The following is a 21,407-nucleotide window of genomic DNA, read 5'->3' on the forward strand; positions in this document are numbered from 1 at the left end:
GACACTGAGAAATCTTGTTCATTTGGATCTTATGCCTAATTTCAAACATGCCCTTTTCCGAAACTTCTCTTGTCCCTGCATTGTTAATAAACAGACATGCAAAATTGCTAATGGAGAGGTGCAGTAAGCACAAAGAAACCACGATGCAAAATATTCTGCTTCTTAGATAAAAACTATGTCAACTGTTCTAATGTATGTTGGTTTGCGTGCAACAGAAGACATCTTATCACCACTCCTAGAAAGAAATCAACATTTTTCCTTTTAAGATGTTTCACCAAGTCATTGTTGACAGGCAATTTTTTTTTCAGCAATTGAGCAATGGTCCACAGTATGAGAAGCAGCAAAAGCGTTTTATTTGCTGTATAATTAGTGTCATTAGAAATATGATTGGTAAAAAGAACAACACACAAGTCCACACAGAAAGGAAAGCTTAATAAAAACCAAAGAGCACTGGAGGGGGGGTGGTGGTGAAGATTTAGCAGAGAAAAGTTTTTTAAAAAAGTCTTCCAAAGTTCTGGACAGCAACAATTTCTTTTGGCCACTAGAGATGGCACAAATCTTCCTACCACTTTGTATCAGAGTGCCCTCCTCCACCCTTGTTGGACTGCTAGCTTCAAATCACTTAAATGTGTTGTAGAGTGTGAGAAGGGTACTAAACACAAGATCATGATCTGTTTGCATTAGATAACGGCTTCCACGCAACTGTTCCGCACATGCAAAGGCATAAAAGTTACTCAGCAAACACTATCTTCTCAAAAATCACTTCAAGTCATAACAATGCTTCACTTTGTTTAATTCCCGTCTTTTCGAAAAGGTGGTAGAAGTACTGCATTTTTTTTAAACAATAACATGCTTCTCCTCCTTGAAACAGAAAATATCTTTAAACTTTGAAACAGAATGATTTTTTTTCTCTAACATTGAAATGACCAGACACTCTCAAGTCATAAAAGTAACAAATGTGTTTCTGAAGCAAGAAGTTGCCACAACGATTATTTGTAAACATTATACCCACAACAGTAAGTACATCAAAACCCCACACTTCCACCTTAAAATAAATCACAAAGCTTTGACATGAAATACATAAAAAGTTTATTATGTATGTACCCCATTTTGTTATCTGGAGGAGAAAATCTGAGGCAACAGTTTGGTGCAGTACAGAGAAGCAAAGCAATATACAGTAGCTGCACACAGCTTGATTGGTTTCAGATCACAACTAAATACTCTTACTATGACCGTTAGTACAGAAATGTTCTGTAATTAGAAAAAAATGAGAAGTATTACTCTCATGCTGTACAGTCTCATGTTTCTTGGTTAGAAAAGAACAACTGATTGAATTTGAATCTTTCACACCTGAATCTTTCACACCAACTTGCTCGGCTGTTGCCTCTGGAATGTTCAGCACAAAGGTTAAGCTCCAGACATAATTTAAGTGCTTTTCATGTGCAAACTGTTACTGGCTAAAGCTTTCAAAGTACATTTAATTACAGATATGAACACCCTGTAAAGATATGAGGATATGATAGCAGACCCAGAGGCCAATACAGATTCTTTAAGAGAAATGCTATGTTCCACTGCAGTAGTTCTAGTCCCTGATTAGGTCCTTCCAAAGAGAGGGCTTATTTCAATTGTAGGAGATAGACCACTCCTTGACAGAAGCATCATGGGATGTTGTTACCAGAGTACGTTCATCCAACCACGCTAAGCCGCTTACATGATGTAGTCTGTGAGCATCTGTATGGCAGTGCAAAATAACAAAAAAGAATTAGGAAGGCCAGGCTGACAAAATAACTTTAGCACATATTCCAAACGTGATTTTCAGCTGCGTTAAATATTAGTAGTGTATTTTAAAAGTGACTACAAAATAACATAACAAAAGAGTTCTGGCTATTGTAGCTAGATAGAGATTAACATGAAGGCTAAATTAGTTTGAGAACATTCAAAGCCTGCTTACTGTTAGTTCTAGAAAACAGGTATTGTGTCAGATTTCAAGAACTACTAGCAGCTTTCAAGAGTAAGATTTTGAAGGAAACATACCTGGTATCTTGACTCTGGTCTCTGGATCACTTACAGTCCAAACATATACCATCATGTCCATGCCTCCAGAAGCAAAGTGTTCATTGTCTGGTGACCAGGCAATGCAAACAATTTTTGCATGGTGTCCATAGAAGACATTATGTTCCTATTTGAAAGTTAGAGACACAGTGTTATTTCATTAGTTTAAGCTACTTCAGGAAATCACTGGCTTTTAATGTGTAGCATTATAATAAGCTACTGCAAGACTCCAGACAACGTACATCTCAAGTGCAGATGGATGCCCTAAACCAAGTGGTGGCTTCATTTTATGCTATTTATTTAAGCACTTATCAGGCCAATAAAATCCAAACCTTTTGTAAAAAATGCTATGAAAGCTGGATCTGTAAAGTGCATGTGCAACAAGTCACTTCTTGCTTAGAGGCTTTTAAAAATAACCCCACAGATGTTTCCAAAAGCAAAATTCTTTCAATTTTTACTTAAAAAATGAAACGTTTTTGTGGACTGCCACCATGCATTTTTTACTTCAGTGTGGTTTCGGTCAAAGCTTAATAACTTTACAGGCTGATACACATATTGACTGCTCAGCTGAAAAGGGAGAATTGCCCATTTTTTGGTTCTTGATTAAAAGACACTACATTGAAGGATAAAGCAAGATTCTCTGCCCTAATGTATCCCTTTCATTGCTTAGTTCTTACCATGGAAATGTGTGCCACAGCCAGCAGAATTTTATTGCCAAGTCTGCTGTATTTACTTCAGTTAAATTTTATGGTACTGCATGATTCCTATCAAATTGAACCTGCTTGTTCAATTTGGAATTCTTGTCCATTTTACAAAAATGCACACAAATTCAACAGGCATGCATGTATTTTGTTGGCTTTTTTCTTTTAAAAAAAACCCAACACACTAGTGATTCAGCTGACCCGAATAAGGAACCTGCATACTTTGTAATCTTTTGTATTTAATTACTGCTGGCCTGTGGAAATCCAACCCCTCCCCCATTAAACTATGTGTTTGTTATTAGATAGGTTTGAGTGTTTTCCCAGTAGCCAACCTATGCTGTACATTTCCTCACCTATTCTTATGATCTGGAGGCTTCACAGAGGCTGCTGTGAAAAGCAACACTAACTCAAAATACCAGGTAAACAGACAGTCATAGGAACACCAAATATATATCAATGATTTAACAATTAAGTCTCACCAGCTACACTATATTTCACAACAGATTTAGACATGAGATGCAAGTCAATTTGTTTTGAAACGAACAAAACTCCCGATACAACAATTCTTACCGCATAGCCATCAGTGACACTAAAGACAGTGACAACTTTGTTTGCATCACAGACTGCAAGAAAGGCACCATCGTGAGAATATGCCAGGTCAGTAACAGGACCTTTAGCTTCCAAAGACTTATCATCATTTTTCAAAGAGGTTCCTTGGATTGAATACAAATGGACATTCCCATCCTGCAAACCAAGAGTGAAGAAGGGGGGAAGGTACAAAAATCACTTTACAATACAAAGAGAAAGGCTTACTGAGTTTCTGGAACTTTTTGCATCAATTCTGTCTGGTAGTACTTATACTAAGAAATAGTTTAAAGAACCTGTCATTATGCTGGCTACAATCCACCAAATCTAGAATATAGACCTATTTCTAGAATTTGCCTACTTTAAGCATACACTGGGTAAAAACAATGTAACAATTTAAAAACAGCAAATGCAAGATAAAAAAATGAAATAGACATTCGGTCACAATGGTGGGAGAACCTGGGGAATGAAAGCCCAGGAATACCAATACAGAGTTTACTTGTTACAGAAGTGCTGTTGCTACAAACTGCCACCTACTACTTCTCAACACACCTAGTATTATTAAATGCTTCTGTTTCTAGTTCCAGTGTTCAAAGTAGTACAGTTTTAGGAAGTGCAACCTTACCGCTCCACCCACTGCTGCTGTACCTCCTCTGGGGTGAATGGCTACAGCTTCTGGCTCATAGCCAAGGTCATCAATTGCAAAACATTTTTTCTTATCTTTCAGCAAGACAATCTGTAAATAGAAAATGAGAAACTAAGACCTTTCTTCAAAGTGCCTAATACAAAACTATGACTAAGCCACATCGCTTAGTCATAAATACAAATCCACTGATTGCTCAGAAGTTTACTATATTCTGATCTTAAGGGAACAGTTTAATTCTTTTTTTAAAAAAAAGAAAAAAAAAAGAAGGAAATGCCTACATGCAGTGACTAACTAATCTGCTGTACTGGAGTACTTATGTGCTCTAAATTAGGTAGTGCAGGGCATGCTCTACTGCCTTCAGCTTCGCCTCATTTGGTTTGAGCATGAAACAAACATGGACAAAATAGTATTTTTAGCAATGCTTACTCCCTTCCTGGTTCACTGTTAAAGGTAGGGAGGCAGGACCAAATTAGTAGCAAGTTAATACTGCAATGTTAAATTTTAAGGGCTATTTCCTAGCCAGTTCTATCCTATGGACAACTGGAATTATAACTGACATGGAAAACACGTTTGGACAACTCTACTGAAAGTCCCAAGCATAAAACCAGCATCCATACAGAGGGCATAAATCATTAGAAGATAAGCATTCTTTGATACAAGATAGCCCTGTGCAATCTCTCTGGTTTTCCGTGATCTGAATACTACTGGCAAGCAAGCTAGAGCTACCTACGCTGTACAACTGCATTAGTTAATTGGTTAGTTGGATTGGCTGCAAAAAAAAAAACCCAAAAAGCAGGAGCAAGACATCCTTTCCCCAAAATCGCGTCATCGAACAGATCAGGCGAGAGCATGATTCAGACTGGTGCAGCCTTCCAGCACAAAGCTGTATTGGTAACAAATTCAAATGCTTCCACACGAGGGACCATGTCAAGTTTAAATCTATACATAAGACTGTCAAATTGGTACAAGATGCAAAAAGACAAGCCTATCAAGTATCCTGCTTAATTATGTTCCCCATAGCTCTTATTAGGACATTCTGCAGATGTGCAAGGTGATCCCACACTAAATAGGTTTGTCAGAAACCATCATGTTACCATATACAGCATTATTTACAGAGCAATTGTGTTGATAATCCACAAGTTAATACTTACTTGTCCAATGCATAGAACTACAGTATAACCACCAGGACCCACAGCTAAACATTTTGGTTGAACATCCATTTTCACAGCATCCTGGCCACTGGAGGAAGGCATGCCAAGGTGGAGAAGCAGGAAGGACAAGGCAGAAAAAGAAAAATATTCCATTATTTAAAATTTAAAATTGCCTGTTCCAACAATCACCTACTAATGATCAAGAACATGCGTAATTTAATTTTTTTAAATAGTCTGCAAACTTTCCCTCTGTTTACTGTTTAAAATATTAGTATCTTGATCAGATAGTACACCTTCGAAGTGAAAGTCAATGTTACTACACTAGAGTCTAATTTTGTAAACTAACTAGGTGATCTTAATAGGATTCCTTAAAGTTTTTTGCTTCAATTGTGGTTTCCATGAAGAAACAGCTGTGTCCCCTCCTAATCACATTTATTACCAGTATTCCTGGGTATTTATGAATCATGAAATGGACACCCTTCCCACAGTCCCATAACTAAGCCACCCGACACAAGGCAGACCTCTATCTAACCTGTGGAAGAGATGAGACAAATTGAAAAGTCTGGAATGCATTTCTTGTTGCCACAGAAAAAAGCAAGGTTGGTACAGCAATCATTTCTACAGTTTCCATGGTAACTTAAAACCTGAATAAATTGCAGCATAAAATTCTTTACCATATAAATCAACAAAACTCTTGCTGCAAAATAATTAGGGCTGCAATACTACAATAAAAGGCAACATTTTAACTAACCTGTAGTCCCTCTTGCTAAGGTTGGTATAGCGCACGGTGTCATCCATACTGCAGGTGACCAGCTGATCCATTTCATCCACTGCCATTCTAGAAACCTGGTTTGTATGGCCTTTCCCAGAAAAGCCATCATTCTCTCCAGTTTCAGAATCCCAATAATGTGCATAATAGAATTAAGGAACATTTGAAGACACTGGTGCAGTCAGATACAGCATCATAAAAAGTTAAAATAATTGACAGAATAGCTAAGGTTAGAAGGGACCTCTTGAGATTGTTTAGTCCCACCTGCTGCTCAAATCAGCATCAGCTACAACAGGCTGTCCATTCCATTGGGTTTTGAGTATCTCTAGGGATGGGGACTCTACAAGCTCCCTGGGCAGCCTGTACCAGTGTTCAACCAACCTCACACCCTCAAAATATTTATTAAATGAGCCTCTGATGTTCTGTAATGAGCTAAATGACCTACCACAAACAGTGGCAAATACTGGAACGATTAGCATTAGGTCTGAGAATAGGAAATACTTTAAAGAATTATAGTTAGAAGTCCTGCAACATTGGCTTTCCCTGATGTTACATGTTAACATCAGTTTGAACTCTTAACACTATGCCACAGGTTTGTAAGGGAACAAGTCCTATAACGGTTTATGCCAACGTGACACCATTTTAATGCATCATGGCAAGCAGGATGAAGGATTGCAGTTTTATTTATAAGCTTCAGAACACTGAAGAAAAGCCAACAGGCTTCTAGCTGAACACATCCCAACCTCATCCTTTAACATGCCCTTCAGGAACCAAGCTGCATTCCCAGTGCTTTGCTCCAGAAACCAACAGGACTGAAACAGAGTCTCAAAAGAAGTACAAGTTCTGTTCAGTAGTGAGAAGGCCTGATGACATTTGGGATACCAAATAAAGAACACAATCACAGAACTACAAAAACCACCTTAATACAAGTGGGAAAAACACAACTGTAAAGAGAAATGCGTGTTAATGGGTCAGAGATAGACCAACGAGAGTTTATCTTTCTTGTTCTGAACATCTAAAAACCAAAATACATGACTTCCAGCAAATGCTAAAGTGTGTAACAGCACAGACAACAATACATATTTTGCCTGTATGTCAGAATACATGGAAAGTTACAAGAGGCTAATTTATACACTTACTTGCTCCTCCATACTAACAATCTATATACCACAAAGAAGTGACATTTGGAAATTAAGAATTGGCTTATATTTAGCAGACAAGTTTACGGGCAACCAGTAAAATAGGCAAGTTAGAGGAAAGCAAAATAAACTTCTTCAGACATAAAATATTCACTTGTGTCCAATAAACACAAGTTTTTGTCTTTGGCAAAGCATTTCTTTTTTCCTCCTAATGAGCTCTCTCAGGCTAGAACAAATATCACTGTCATTCAAAGGATATTAATATGACCATCATTACTTCCAGAGTAAATATAGGACTTCCCACCGTTTTTATGCACTGTAAGACACTGAATTGATTTACTATGACCCTGAGAATGGGACACAAATAATAATTACTGATGGGCAATTTTTCATCTTAAGACATACATAAATCAAACCTATTTGAGAAGAATTATAGGTTATTCAGAAAACAATATGTAATTTTATTCACAAGCATTAAAACTCACCCAGAATACTAATCCCTAGTTAACGGTGCAGTCATTTAACTGTTGCAGCATTGCTATTTCCATGTACTACTCCTTGAAGAGAAGGAATAGGCACCGTGAATATCCTTATTAACCTGCTGGGCCAAAATACTTTCATGGCCTTTTCATCAACAAAGTTTGCTTTTCAGGCACTTTATCATTCAGGGAAGAGGACTAAATATGGTCACGTACCCAGCACCAACTGCCAGAATTATAGCAGCAATAGCAAAAATCTGGGACACCTGTTTCTAGTTCATGTAAAAATGTAAGTTCCCATGAGAGTGCTGTGTCAGCGAACTCTTTAATTCCTAAAATTAAAGCTCAATTGCACAGTAACCCTAATCACCTTGTTCACAATACACTAACTCTGGCAGAATGAGACATCACTGGTAGTTTTCTACCTATGCTGTATTTCTTTTTCATCTCAAAAGTGCTTAAAAGCTTCTATGAAAGATAAGATGATAACCTTAATTGAAACCAGAATCAGTCTGTGTATTTGCACAAAGCACAGTATCACACATGTAACATTTCAACTTCTTGATTCATGTGACTTGCACGAGTCAGTCACACATAGCTTGTCTTGCAATGCTAATTTAACAAAACCATTTTTCAAGTTGTTATTCCATCTAGATAACTTCAACCAGAGTCATTTATTGCAGAAACTGGTGCAACAATAGAAGTTTAACCTACCTTTATGACACGTAAAGGCTTATTTGGATTGTTCTTGTCCAAATAATTGATATAGCCAGACAGGGAGATAGTCAGTAAGTGGTCTTTCTGCCACAAACAACCCAGCTGCTGATCCAAAACATTTGATCCCATGTTAAAAGTATTGACAATAGAATTAGCACCAACATCCCAGATTTTAGCAGTTTTATCTCCAGAAGCAGAAAGCAACTGACTACTGTCAGGGCTCCAACTAATCTGTAAAAACAATGTCACCAGAAGATAGTAAATACATTTATTATTGCAAGACTTCACAGTCCATGAACTTGGTAATGAAACACTACAGACCATTTGTACAAATGAAGTGATACTTACAGCATAAATACCTCCATCATGAGCTTTGCCTCCACCAAGAGCACACACTTTCTCTCCAGTCTTCCCATCATAGACAAAAATCTTAAGAGAGCACACAGATATACAACTTGAAGGGAAAAGCAGTAAACAGAAGAAAACCCAAGAACTGAAACACTGTTACCTGCACTACACAGATCATTCTTTTGTTACACAGCACGCTTGCAGATTTATCAAACACTAGATTCTTGAAGAAGAGACACAAGTATTCCTGCATTTAATATTTAAGACTAAGCAAATGAGATGACAATTGTAAATAATCACAGTAAGCCACCCATGTACATTGGATCCTGGCATTTGAAACTCTGGAAGATGTTACATTTTTGACTCCTGCTGTGATGGCAGCTGCTTAGCACTGCAGTCATGGGAATCTGCCTTCCTAGAAGGGGGAGCTACCTATGGTAAAAAGTGTCATTGTTAAACACTCCCTTAACATGGAGGGAGTCCACATGGAGCTGGGTTGCTATCTATGAGTTCAGTATTTCAGCCAGACTTCTCAGGATCATAACATGGACACACATATTCCAAAAGTCTAGTATGTTCCTGCCAAAATAACCTGTAAGAGAAGTAATATGCTAGGGAGATGGAACAGGGAAAAAAGCTGAGTGAGAATAGTCTGTTTGACATCAGTTGTTACAGCTTTATAGGAGGATATTTAAAAGTTTAAGCCAGTCATTTCTTGGCATGAAAAAAGACGCAACGTGGATTTTACAATACTAATCCTATCCCCAAAATGCACAAGAAAATCTTCTCATGCTAAAGTCACTACAAAGAGTTCCTTGTTTTTTTACCTGGCCATCTGCACTAGCTGTAGCAAATCTGTTCCCATCAGGAGAAAACCTCACACAGTTCACAAACCGTGTATGGTCCTGTAGGAAAAAAAGTAAGAATCAGCACACAAAATAAGAACAGACCTTTTTACAAAAAAGATAATCCAGTAACAATGAAGTTCTCTTACACGCGAGCCATAAAGTAGCGTGTAGGAGATGCCTGCTGTAGAGAATTGCTATTGTACAAGTCTAGCCTCTATCTAAAGAGGATCACGGGGATCAAGAACACTCCAGGGAAGAAACTGTGACATCAATACTGATGTAGTTCAAACAACTTAGCACACCACCAGGCGAACAAGTACTCAGTTTCAGGGATAGGTAGTAAAAAACCCTCAGCTGCAGCCTAGATGCAAACATGGGATTCTACCCTTCTGGCCACTGAATTCTGCAACATTCTCCAGATTTTGACTCTTGCTTCATTGTGCAAGTAAGTTTTATATACAGAAGAGTACTTTATCCTTCTTATTGTAAAAAACACAGGCATGAAGAATAAATTATTATACTGGAATTCCATTTCTGGGAGATTGCGTTAGTGGTAGCTCTGTGAAGTAACCAGGCAAGACTGATGTATGCTCCCCAAATAGACTATTCACAAATAGGAGACTATTCAAACCATGCTAACTAGAAAACACACGTTAAATAGGGAAGCACCACAATGAGGCCAAAGCTCCCATGCAAAGAGATTTGGGAGACTATTTTTAGTATTACAAATTGCAGGTTCTAACCTACTTTCTTTAACTATAGATTTTTTTTTTCCTGATGATACCTCAAGCCCTAACCTAAAACCATATAACAGCCTGTACCAGAATCCCATGCATCAACTCAAATATCACTTTAAAAGGAAGACTGCATCACATACCAGTCTAAGCAGCACTGGTAAGAAATTCAGACTTCAGAGTTCCAAAAGAACCAGCTTAGCAAAATGCAAGTATCAACTTAAGTTCAGAAATATATTAGGCAACTACATCATTTCATTGGATTGCAGAGCTCAAAACAGTTCCTTTTCTAGAACTGGAATGGAATCCTTACTAAAGTTAGTGTATGAAGACTACTCAAAGCACATACTTAAGAAAATACAAGGCCTACTACTGTGGTTTTAAAAATAAAGTAAGAACTGAACATTTTGAATTTACTACTGCAATAACATCCAGTATCTCTGCAATACTTTTTTTGAGGCAAGAGACATGTCTTCTGCCATCAGAAACAGCTGCAGAAGCTTTTGGCTTTTTATTTTCTTTGGCCTCAAGTAACAATGAATGTCTTAACTGTGGTAGTTCCAGGCTTTGTTTCATTTACATAAGAGATTTTAACTAGTAGAGTAAGAAACAAAAAGTGAAAAGGAATGTAGAAACAGAAAACTGACTACAGAAGTTACATACCCATTCCTCGTTGTAGAAACCAGTTATGTTTTCAAACATCTACACTCCCTCTTTCTAAGCTGCTCTGGGATTTCAGATTTGAGCACTTTTAAGCAGATTGGAAAATTCCATTCACATTTCTTGAATCAAACACCTTGGAGATTATTAAGAAATTCTATGCAGGTCTGCACTGGGAAGCAGAGCTCAGAAAGCACCAATAGGGCCAATGGAACATCCTACTACTTATGTTATGGAAGAGGATGAAAAGCCATTAAAAAAAAAAATCAGAAAAAGTGCTTCAGGTTTTCATCTTAACCAATCAGTTTTCTTGGCCTGAGACAAGCCTTCAGTTATATTCATACATAGCTTTAAGAAAGACACTTGACATCAACTATGCCTCAAAAGGGGGAGCTAAGAACTTTTGTTGTAACAGCTAGTTGTGACAAGAACTGCAAGCTTGTTGGAAAGCTTTTAGTCAACTTGCTGCACAGTTTAACAGAGCCACATCTAAACTTAAACTCACGCTTATTGTAAACTTGAACTTGAATGGCGGTCCCTCAAAGAAAGCAGCACAGTTGTCATCACTGCCAGTTGCCAGACGATATGGTCTTGTTTGTTTAATGTCCACACTATTGATCACTTTGTTGTGCCCAGTAATCTCGCCAACAGAAGAACCACTATCCCACAGGAACACTGCTCCGAACCTAGTTAGAGAAGCACACAGTAACTACACTTCCTAAAAGTTACATGTAGATTAACTCCTTGAGCATCTGCAAACAGCAGATTTGAGTGCACTCAAAGAAAAGAAATTAGGTCATCTCGTTAATCTCACGCAAGCGCATCATAGTTCCCTGAAGGATATTTGAGATCTTGCTGGAGAGAGAATCTAATCTTCAATAGGAGACATTTGCTAAAGGGGACAGACAAGCAAGTTTTATGTATAAAGCTTCTAAAATTCAGAGGTCCAAAAGATATTCTTCAGTAAGTCTGTCGGTTTATAAATGAAAGCAGTAAGTTATTCTGTCTGCCTAGTCACTACACAGAATGCAGAAAGCTAGGATAACAATGACATCTGATCATTTATCTGATTATTTAGCCTAGATTGGGTACCATCACTTTTACAACTATTATTACTTAAAGGTTTAAGGAAGAGTTATAACAGCATTTTTGTCTGTTCTTACTTTAAAACACTTTAAAAAAAAATCAGTATAATCAATACAGTGGCATTAAACTACCAGAGCATCGCTATTAAAAAGGGGTCCTATAGAATCACTTCAGTAAAATTCTACATTGAAAGTACATCCACCTACACAAGAAACTGGCAGACTTTTTGAAGTAGGAGAGCAAGTTTACATAGTATCTACCCAGGGACAGGCAGGGGTGGAAGAAGGGATGGAGGACAAAGAAGCTCTCTCAAATATCAGGACACAGTACATGATGGCGATTAAAAAAAATGGTGCAGGGAGTCAGGGAACAGGACCACACCATGTTTTTCAGACCTTTCGGTATAAGATTACCTGGTCTGGACTCTGCCTTAAAGATCTGTCAGTCTTTAAACATTAAAGAAAGGACACAAACCTGGCTGTAATGGGCACCTCACTTAGTCAGACAAGGACAACTGGTTGTGATTTTCTTTTAATTACCATAATAAGGTCTAAAAATATGGGCGTGTTGCTGAGGGAGAAAATTCAGATACTTTTTTCTTTCTTTTTTTACTCTTATTCAATCATGTCCTCTCAATTTGAGAGGGGTGAAAGAAGAGGGAGAATTGTCTTGTCGTTCTCCCTTCCTACTGTATCAGAATTAGACATAAAAATCCACCAAAAGGCATACTGAACAGCTATCATTGAATGTAATATCCACCTCTAAAAACCAAACAAGACCCACACAATTTTAAACTGAGCAATTCTAACGGAACTGTATTTTCCAAGTAGTTTTACAGCTGTCAAATACTGCATAAAGAATTCTGCTGCAGAACAGCACACTTAAAGTCTAAACAGGGAACAAGCCATGATTTTCTTCCGTTGAAAAATTAAAAGGTTTCTGCAAAGAACCTGCTTTGTTAGAATACAGAGGTTTACAGTATATGTATGTATATATATACAGACACACACGAAAGAATTATTTACTTTTCCCTTCCTTCTCCAACCACAGCAATTCTCTTGCTGTCTTCAGTCCAGGCAAGGTCCTTTATTTTTCCTGCAAACGGCTGATACTCGTACTTCAGTAGGTGTTCCTTCTGTGTAGTATCCCAGATTCTCAGCTTTCCAGAGACATCTGCCATAATAAAATAGAATATAACTATTGTTGTTCCAGCATGACTCAGTCACATGACTCAGCAATCTGCCAGGATACAAATTTTCAGCTACACTGAACACTTGTATTAAGGACCTATTATCGTACCCCATTACAATTACTACAAATCACTTGATTTAGGAATGCTGAAGACTACATCCGTTTCACTGAATTGTGTTTTTAACCAGATATTAAGGTTCGAGACATGCAGCAATAAATACAACACACAGGGCCAACTTTTGCACACAGACACGTGAAAAAAACTGCACAGTAAGAAGGTAGGAACTAATGTTATCAACCAGTATGTGTTAAGTACCTGCGTTACACAAAAAAACCCCAACCCCCCAAACCAGCCCCACCTCCCCAGCAGCTACAAAATAGCTTACCCACACTTCATTGGGAAGTAAGCCACCCTACATCTACAATAAGAGAGCAATCCGGCGGACAGTGGCTGATACACTAAAATTCATACCTCAGCTTTTCTTTTCTGTACCTTCAAAGCAAACCTGTTTTGCATACAAATACCAGGTATATGTAAACATAGAAAGGTATTTCTGCCCATAGAACTCAATTTATGCACACTCATCCACATACTTTTTCTATACAGAAGCTTGTACACACTTAATGTTATGTGTGGATACTTGCGCTATCTGGATTACTACAAAGGAATCCAACATAATATTCAAAAATGGTAATGTCACAAGCAGCAGACATAGCACAGATCATAACAATTTAAGACTTAATATAATGAAAGCTTCCTTGGTCACTGTTTCCTCTCAGTATTACACAGCCCTAAAGCTTTCTTCTATTCAGAGCAACTACTGTGGTGCAGCATTGTAACCAGAGGAATTGTTCTACACGCAGACAGGTTTACGCATCCCTAATGAAACCTGCACAGCAAATTCTGCATGTATTGGACCCTTCATAAAAGCCACTGTTTTAGAATAAACCACATGCTAAAATATATACCTTTCACCTCAGCAGAACGTGTTTGAGTTCTGTTCACCATTTATTGGTGCATCTTTACAGTTCAATTTAAACATACAGCAACCCTGTATCTTTGGGACCTGATCATGGACTCCTCTTCTCCACTTCTGGTAAAAGGACAGATGCAGAATCCTCCATTTTACGTAGAGAATTTGTTACTAAAATTCTGCTTCAATGTAGACTTCAAAATCTAATTGTTTGCTCCATCTATTAATAGATGGGACACATATAGCTGTAACTTTGTGGTATCTCCCATTACTACATCTGTTACGACTGCAGTAAGAGAAATTACCACATAAATATAATAATATTATTATATAAAAGCCACAAAGCATATTGCCAAAGGTCTGCCTCATCAAGCACATGAAGTATTAATGCAGGCTGCATGGGTAATGCAAATTTATAGATAGAGAAATCAATCTTACATGTTATACTTAGAAACAGCTTAAACAGCCTGATACTATCTTCAGACCCCATGCTCAGCAGTATCACGAAACTATTTATAAATGACACACAGAAGACACTTTTTAAAGGGAAATATTGTAGCTTAAACTCATTTACTTGGGTATGATAGACAACTTCCGAGGAGAGTCAACTGAATACTGTGCCCCTAGGAGCAAGCTGATCACTAATGAAAAACTTCTTCACTATCAGATCAGGCTATGTACATATTATTGTTCTTTTACAGAGGACTGAAAATCTACAAGGCTACAACAATAAAATAGATGGTTATTCTGAGAATTAAGTCAGCACAAACCTAGAGCACCAAGTCTGTAGAATAAAGAATGCAAAATGGATTTTAAAAAGGTATTCAATTTGACATATGGTCCACACACAAGACTGAGCCAAGAAAATCCTGGCTCTGGTTCCTTTCAGACAGAGAGGGAGGGGGAAGAAAAAAAAAAAAAAAAAAAAGCCATGCTATCAGTGTTCGTAAAGCTTCCCCAGTACATATTCTGATACAGCTTTCTGATAAGCAGAAAGCCAAGAAGGAAAGAACATTTTACATTTTAAAAAATATTGTTCCCTTAAAATTGCTGCAAGAGAAATGTCCATTCTACTAAGACCTGCACATCAGTCTGGATTCCCTTTCTAAGGAGCTCATATTCAGAATGTTTTATTTTCAGATACATTACTTAGAAAGTATTTCTGTCTTTGGACACATTACTTGCTTCTGAAGCATTTCTAATTGACAATGGCAAACGTATTTAAAAAAAATTCCACAGATTAACTGCAATTATTTTTAAGAAATGGAAGTTATAGTATTGTATTTATCAATATTGTTCAACTGTATACCAGTCCTCCTGAAAAAAGATAATTATTTGAAGCAAGCTTCTATTAAAAAGGGTTTGTTTAGTTCTTTGTAAGTCATCAAAAACTGTAGCCATTTCCGCTAACAATCCAGGAAATTCATGCTGTAGAAATTCATGTTACCTATTCTCAGGCTATTGATTCACATACATTACATGGAAACTGGGAATCGGCCTCTTTCCCTGCTAATTTACCAAAGAAAGCTTTTTTGAATTCAGGTTACAAATGTAAGAAAAATCATGCCAAGTCTTGCCAAGTTCAGTCAGGAAGAAAAGGGGAGGGAAAAGAAAGGAATATAGACTCTTCTAGAAGCCCTCCCCTGCCCCCAAAGTATGAAAGTTTATTAACAGAAACAATAGTCCTGCATTTCAGAAATAACTTTTCATTCTGCTGCACGTACACAAGTCATTCATTACACTAAGATTTCTCTTTAACATTTCACACTAAGTATTTAAAGTTCATTTTCAGGTACTTTTTAATTTAAATAATAAATTTTAAAAAGACCAAGCATGTTACTAAACGCACTGCTTTAGAAAGAGGTTAGAGGAACAACTACAGAAATCATTCCTCCCTCAGGCATGTATACGTAATTCCACTGAAGCATGTCATATTGTCTGTGTATATTCTGTACATAAATGTGAAGCATTACCACTCTGTTTTGCCAGTAAGTTTTGCGTCAAGCACTTTAACAGCTCTGTCCGCATATCTCATGCGGCATGCGCACTGATACTTTACCTCCAGATGCTATGTAGAATCCACTGGGAGCATACTTGGCAACTACAACCTGATGGGCATGCTCAGTGTAGATGTCAGCAATTGCAGGATTCTAGTTTAAAGGAAAAAAAAGTTACTAAGTTGTATTTCCTGGTTTTCAAAGGAGTAAAATCAGACATTCAAAGATAACATTCAGAATTTCTCTCCACACTCCTCCTCTCACACCCTTCCTTCCAGCTTAATTGGTCTATTGCCTAAAACTGAAAAGTGCCGTACACATTGCAGAACACTGCTGTCCAGTTCCACTAAAACACCACACTAATTTCTAACAACTGACACAAAGTATTTCCTCTAACAGGCAGAACTGCTGTGACCCTTTCCTCTCCAATACCTGCTGAAAGGTAGAAAAACACTCTCCAAAGTAATAGGCCAAGCACTGGACTTTCTTTTTGTAGGGCTGGCCCAGGTAAGGCAGTTACCCAAATAGAATACGAAACACGAGCTGTGCTTTGCAACACACATCCAAAAGTTCTACTAGAGTTGGATATGAAAATTAAGCATTCGGTTAACCATATTGCATGGCTATTAATCATTACCATGTACTCAAGATCACTCAGTAACCAATGAGGTACGCAAGGCTTGCTCTTTCTTGCCGACTGCAATCTGGTTAAAAAGCTAGCAGACTAGCACAGGAAAAGATGTTTTTCCTAGTATCAAGAGTTGTACTGGAATTCTGAAAGAAATTCACTGCCACTCCATCACAATTTTATCTCTTCAGTCTTAAACACGTTTTCAGATGCTTCAGGTTGGACAATAAAACTGACTCAGTCTCTCAGCAGATCAGTAGTGTCACCCTACAGAGGTGCCACACAAATCAAAAAAGGATGACATCAAGGCAAAATCTGCTCTCAAATTAACTGTATAAAAAAGCCATTCTGAACATCTTCCAAATATAGTGCATATATGCTACAACAGTAACACACTACTCCTTAGAAAAATTTTTCTACCAGTTAACAGGTATCTTCCAGCTCCAGAAACTTGACTCATATGGTCACAACAAAAGTGCATTTTAACAGCTCTGATTAATACACATTTATTCAACCAAACCAGAAAACCGCCTGATGTTATGGTATGACTCACCCATCCAATCAGGAAAAACTAAAACACCTGCTCTGTGTTAGAAAGCAGACAGTCTCCTGCTTGCAAGAGTTCTTGCTGTTGCAGTACTGTTATATCTCAGGAGACAGAATACAGCTTACTCATGCAAGAAGCAGCTCTTTTTCATTCCTGCTGTTATACATTGCTTGAGTGCATTATAGCCCTACTTAAGTCACAATCATCTGCATTTACAGCATGCATGTCACTCTCCATTTCGTGTGCAACTGGATTTTATCTAAGCAAGACAAGATAATGTTTTCCCCGTGCTCTAGCTGCATCACCTACAAGTTCAGGGAGCTCAAAAACCCACACACTTCATTAGTAATGGCATACATTAGCAGCTGCTATTTTACACAAAGAATCTCCAAGTGTCCAGGAAGCTAAGATGATGAGAGACTGGACTTAACAGACTGACTTAAGGGGTTAAATGAAAGATAGAATCACGAAATCGGGTAATAAGTTAGAGCTGCCAATTTAAATGCAGTTTATTTGATAACGTCATTTCTGCTTGTAACGTCAGTTTTTTTAACTTGTGTGTCTTTCATATCAAAACCCCAAAAAAGCCCACTTGTAAAGAGATTTTAGGATAAGATTATATTGTTAGCTGGGACAGATGCAGTACCTAATACTAGATTCAACAAGAAGAGTGAGCTTATGTGGCTTATTTCAAACACTGAAACCAGAGCCACATATGAAAGTGAGCAGTTGAAGTTCCAAGCTCCAAAGTAGGTTTAGACCCATGAAGATTATAAAATATTAATGAGGTATGAAACCTTACAAATATCGCTAGTCCTTCTGACTCACAGCGCTTTTCCAGCGCTGTTCCAGGACTTTTTCTCTTTAAAGTAAGTCTCCAGCTCATTCTCAAAGATCAAGCATTAACCCCAAACGCTATGTTCATCACCACTGATCAGCTAATACTAGATAGCTTCAGACTTAAGAGAAAGGTGATCACTGCATTTAGATGACCTGTTTTTTTAATTAGACTACAACCATCCCATTGGAGAACTGTTCATGGAGGGATTACACACGGACCTCCCAGTATTTCATTTGGTTGTTGCAAACTATTATACAGGCCTCCATATTTTTCAGAGAGGGTACAGCTCTCACCTAAGAGTGGACACACATAGGAACAACCAAGTTCCTGTTGGGTTAGGAACAAACTGCAACGTTCTCCAACACAAAAGCCATAGCACAGGCTTTGGTCAGTTTTTGCATCACTGCTACAATGCATTCCGTAGTTGTCTGCAGAGCACCACCTGTCAATTATTAACAGTAGCAGACTCTCCTTGCCAGTTAGGTAAGTTTGTGTATCAGCACGAATTACACCATAAAACTGAAGGATTTATGACTTCCATTCTCAACTTCCCTTGAGAGTTCAAACAGTCTAAATTTGAATTCCCACAATCCCACCTCGCCTGTACTCAGACCTCGCCACGTGCTCTACGTTCTGGCTCATGCTGGGACTAACATTTGCACTGGGCAAACCTTCAGTGAGCTGATTCAGGAAGATAAAAGCAAATTGCTTTCTTCCAGTTTAACCCCCAAAATAGGGTCAGATGAGCACTAATGACAGTGCAAGGGAGGAGGTCACAATCCATAGCTTGGGCAAAAACTGTAATGTAAGCAGAGTGGCTTTTCTCTCTTCTCTCATCACATTGTGTGCCATTACAGTGTTTAATTGGGGCTTCTGGTTTCAGAAAATTGAACTTTTCTTGATACCAAGAGTGAAACACTACTACAACAACGTGATACTGAGAAATTGAAACCAGAGTGCAAGCTCATTTTTGTTTCTAAGTGGATGAATTTAAACTGATATCAAACAAGAAATTTGTGAAGAATTAAGTTATTAGTAGCGTGTCTGTATTAGGGCATGACAATGAAGAAATGTCTGAATATAGCGGGGGCAGTGAGATAAATCAGGAAAACAGCTCATAAAAAAAAAATCAGTTTACGAAGGTGATTTACAGAAGCAGACATAAACAAATCCATTGTTGTGGAGACCTGTAAATTCCAGAGAGGTATGACCTGCCCCCTCTGCAGCCCTCCCCGCTGCAGGCCAAACCCGCAGTAAGAGAGGAAAGTAAATCTAGGGGAGAATTTGATTTTCTAAAGAACAAGCATTTACTTTGAAGAAAAGTATTTTCTGAAAACCAGTAGCAAGACAATAGCCTAGACATGTAATGCTTCCTCCATTCTCAAAGGGATGCCATCTTTGAAAAGAAATCATTCAAATAACTTGCATAACATTTCTCTAGTTACCAGCAGATAAGGAAAAAAACCAACAAACCTCCACATTAACTGGGGCATTCTAATATTTAATCGATAGGAAAAGTTCCCTGTGACCAGGGCTGAGAACTCAACATGCAGACAGCTTGCCACAGAGCCAAGCAACTTATAACTGTTTTGATTCCTAGAGTGCAGAGGGAAAAACAAAAAAAAAGCAGCTACGGACTAACGCATTTAAAGATAGGCATTTGCAAGTATTTGCGTGCTTCTCTTACAAGCTAAAGGCCCAATACAGCAAATAGGGAAGAGTTCATTTACTACACAAACACAACACTCAACTTCATGATAGTGATACTTAAGAAGATAAACAGGGCCAACCAGAATATACCAGTCTCTCGTCTACAAATCCTATGCAAAGAGAGGGAGAGAACTCCACATTTTACCGAGATTTTCTACAGGTTTTTACAGTCTCTGCCCATGGTTTTATGCCTGAGTCATGCACCCTGCTTATTCCCCCACTGCTGATCACAGATCTGTGACCTCAATTGAAATTACTGAGTGTGAATGAAGCACAGGCTATTAAAGGAGAGGGGCTGGGAAACAAAATGAAACTTAGCGAAAGCTCTACGCTACGAAACAAAATAAATTAAGATACATTACATCAATGTTTCTGATGACGACACATTTTCCATTGGTGTAAAGAAAATTGTTGCCCTTAGGGTCACCTCCAATAATTTTGGAAACGCCTCGTTCAACCTGCGGGAGGCTGGCGAACACTTTTTCTACGGGAAAAGAAGAAAGGGGGGAAAAAAAAGAAAATAAGACGTTTTATTTCTCCCCGTTAACGGACGCCAGCCGAGCAGCCAGCCGCCCCGCCGGCAGGCGCGGTCACTTGTTGCTGTCAGCGGGCTGTGAGGAACGGCCGGCTCCGCGCCCGCCTCCGGGGCGGCGGAGGGCCGCCCGGCGCTCCCCAGCCAGCGGCGCTCCCCGCCGCCGGCACCCGGTCCCCCCCCCAGCCCAGCACCTCGCCGCTCCGGCCCCCCCCCCGCTCCGCCTCGCCGGGGGCTTACTGATCTCGTACGGCATCTTCGCCCACTTGTTACTGCGGCGGGCGGCGGCGCTGGGAAGGAAGGGCTGGGAAGGGCGGCGAGCGCAGCCCGGCGCAGCGCAGGCGGACCGGCCTCGGCCTCTCCCGCCGCCGCCTCGGCCCCGCGGCGCCCAGCGGCACGAACCAGGAAGCGCCCGCGCGGCGCCGCCACTCTCCCCTGCCTTTGACCATATATAGTCAACTCTGCTCGCGCCGCGCCGCTCCCCGCCAGCCCGCGCCCCGCTCCCTCCCCCGGAAATGCCGTCGGCTCGGACGGGCCCGGCGGGGGCTGCGCTGGGGCGGCCGCAGCAGCCGGCCCCGCCCCGGCAGGGAGCTGCGCGCAGGCCGCGGCGGGCGGGGGAGCCGCGGCGGGCGCCACACGGCGGCTCGGCCCGGCCTCGGGGTGGGCGGTGCCGGGCAGGCTGTGCATGCACGGGCCCCCTCCCCCCCCGTGGATCTCCTCGGCGCATGCGCGGGAGTGGCGGTGAAGCAGCGCGGGCCGCGGCGAGGGGGGCTGCGGGGACGGTCACCGGCGTTGTTATGGGGACAGGCGGGCCGGTGAGGGGGGTGGCGGAGCTGTGAGGGGAGGAAATCCGCGCTGATCCTGAGGGAAGGGCGGGGCGGGGAGAGAAGGAGGCGTAGGGACGCTGAGGGAGCGGGAGCTGCGGGTGTGTGGGGAAACAGGCCGGGGGAGCCCCCCCAGTTGTGCTGTCGCCCCTTTCCCGACCTCTTGTCGCCGTGTGGTGAGTGGCTGCGGGGCAGATCCCGCCGGCTCTCTTCACTCTGAGGCGGCAAGCTCTGACTCCCGCGGCGTC

At 40.0% G+C, this 21,407-nt stretch overlaps 1 protein-coding gene across 1 annotated transcript; it reads right to left on the reverse strand.

Annotated features, from left to right (window-relative positions):
* Window positions 1–331: 331 nt before the first annotated feature.
* Window positions 332–20,840, reverse strand: WDR1 (WD repeat domain 1). The gene is made up of 15 exons (XM_075148774.1): window positions 20,576–20,840; window positions 20,166–20,287; window positions 16,140–16,230; window positions 12,941–13,088; window positions 11,335–11,515; window positions 9,415–9,492; window positions 8,588–8,668; window positions 8,237–8,470; window positions 7,303–7,390; window positions 5,887–6,043; window positions 5,136–5,223; window positions 3,964–4,074; window positions 3,324–3,497; window positions 2,035–2,179; window positions 332–1,731 (listed from the first exon to the last, which is right to left on the reverse strand). Exons 1-15 carry the CDS (start codon window positions 20,589–20,591, stop codon window positions 1,622–1,624), a joined length of 1,824 nt encoding a protein of 607 aa, XP_075004875.1. The 5' UTR covers window positions 20,592–20,840; the 3' UTR covers window positions 332–1,621.
* Between the last annotated feature and the right edge of the window lie 567 nt (window positions 20,841–21,407).

The sequence above is a fragment of the Calonectris borealis genome, chromosome 4 (assembly GCF_964195595.1).
Source record: "Calonectris borealis chromosome 4, bCalBor7.hap1.2, whole genome shotgun sequence".
NCBI classification, from domain to species: Eukaryota; Metazoa; Chordata; class Aves; order Procellariiformes; family Procellariidae; genus Calonectris; species Calonectris borealis.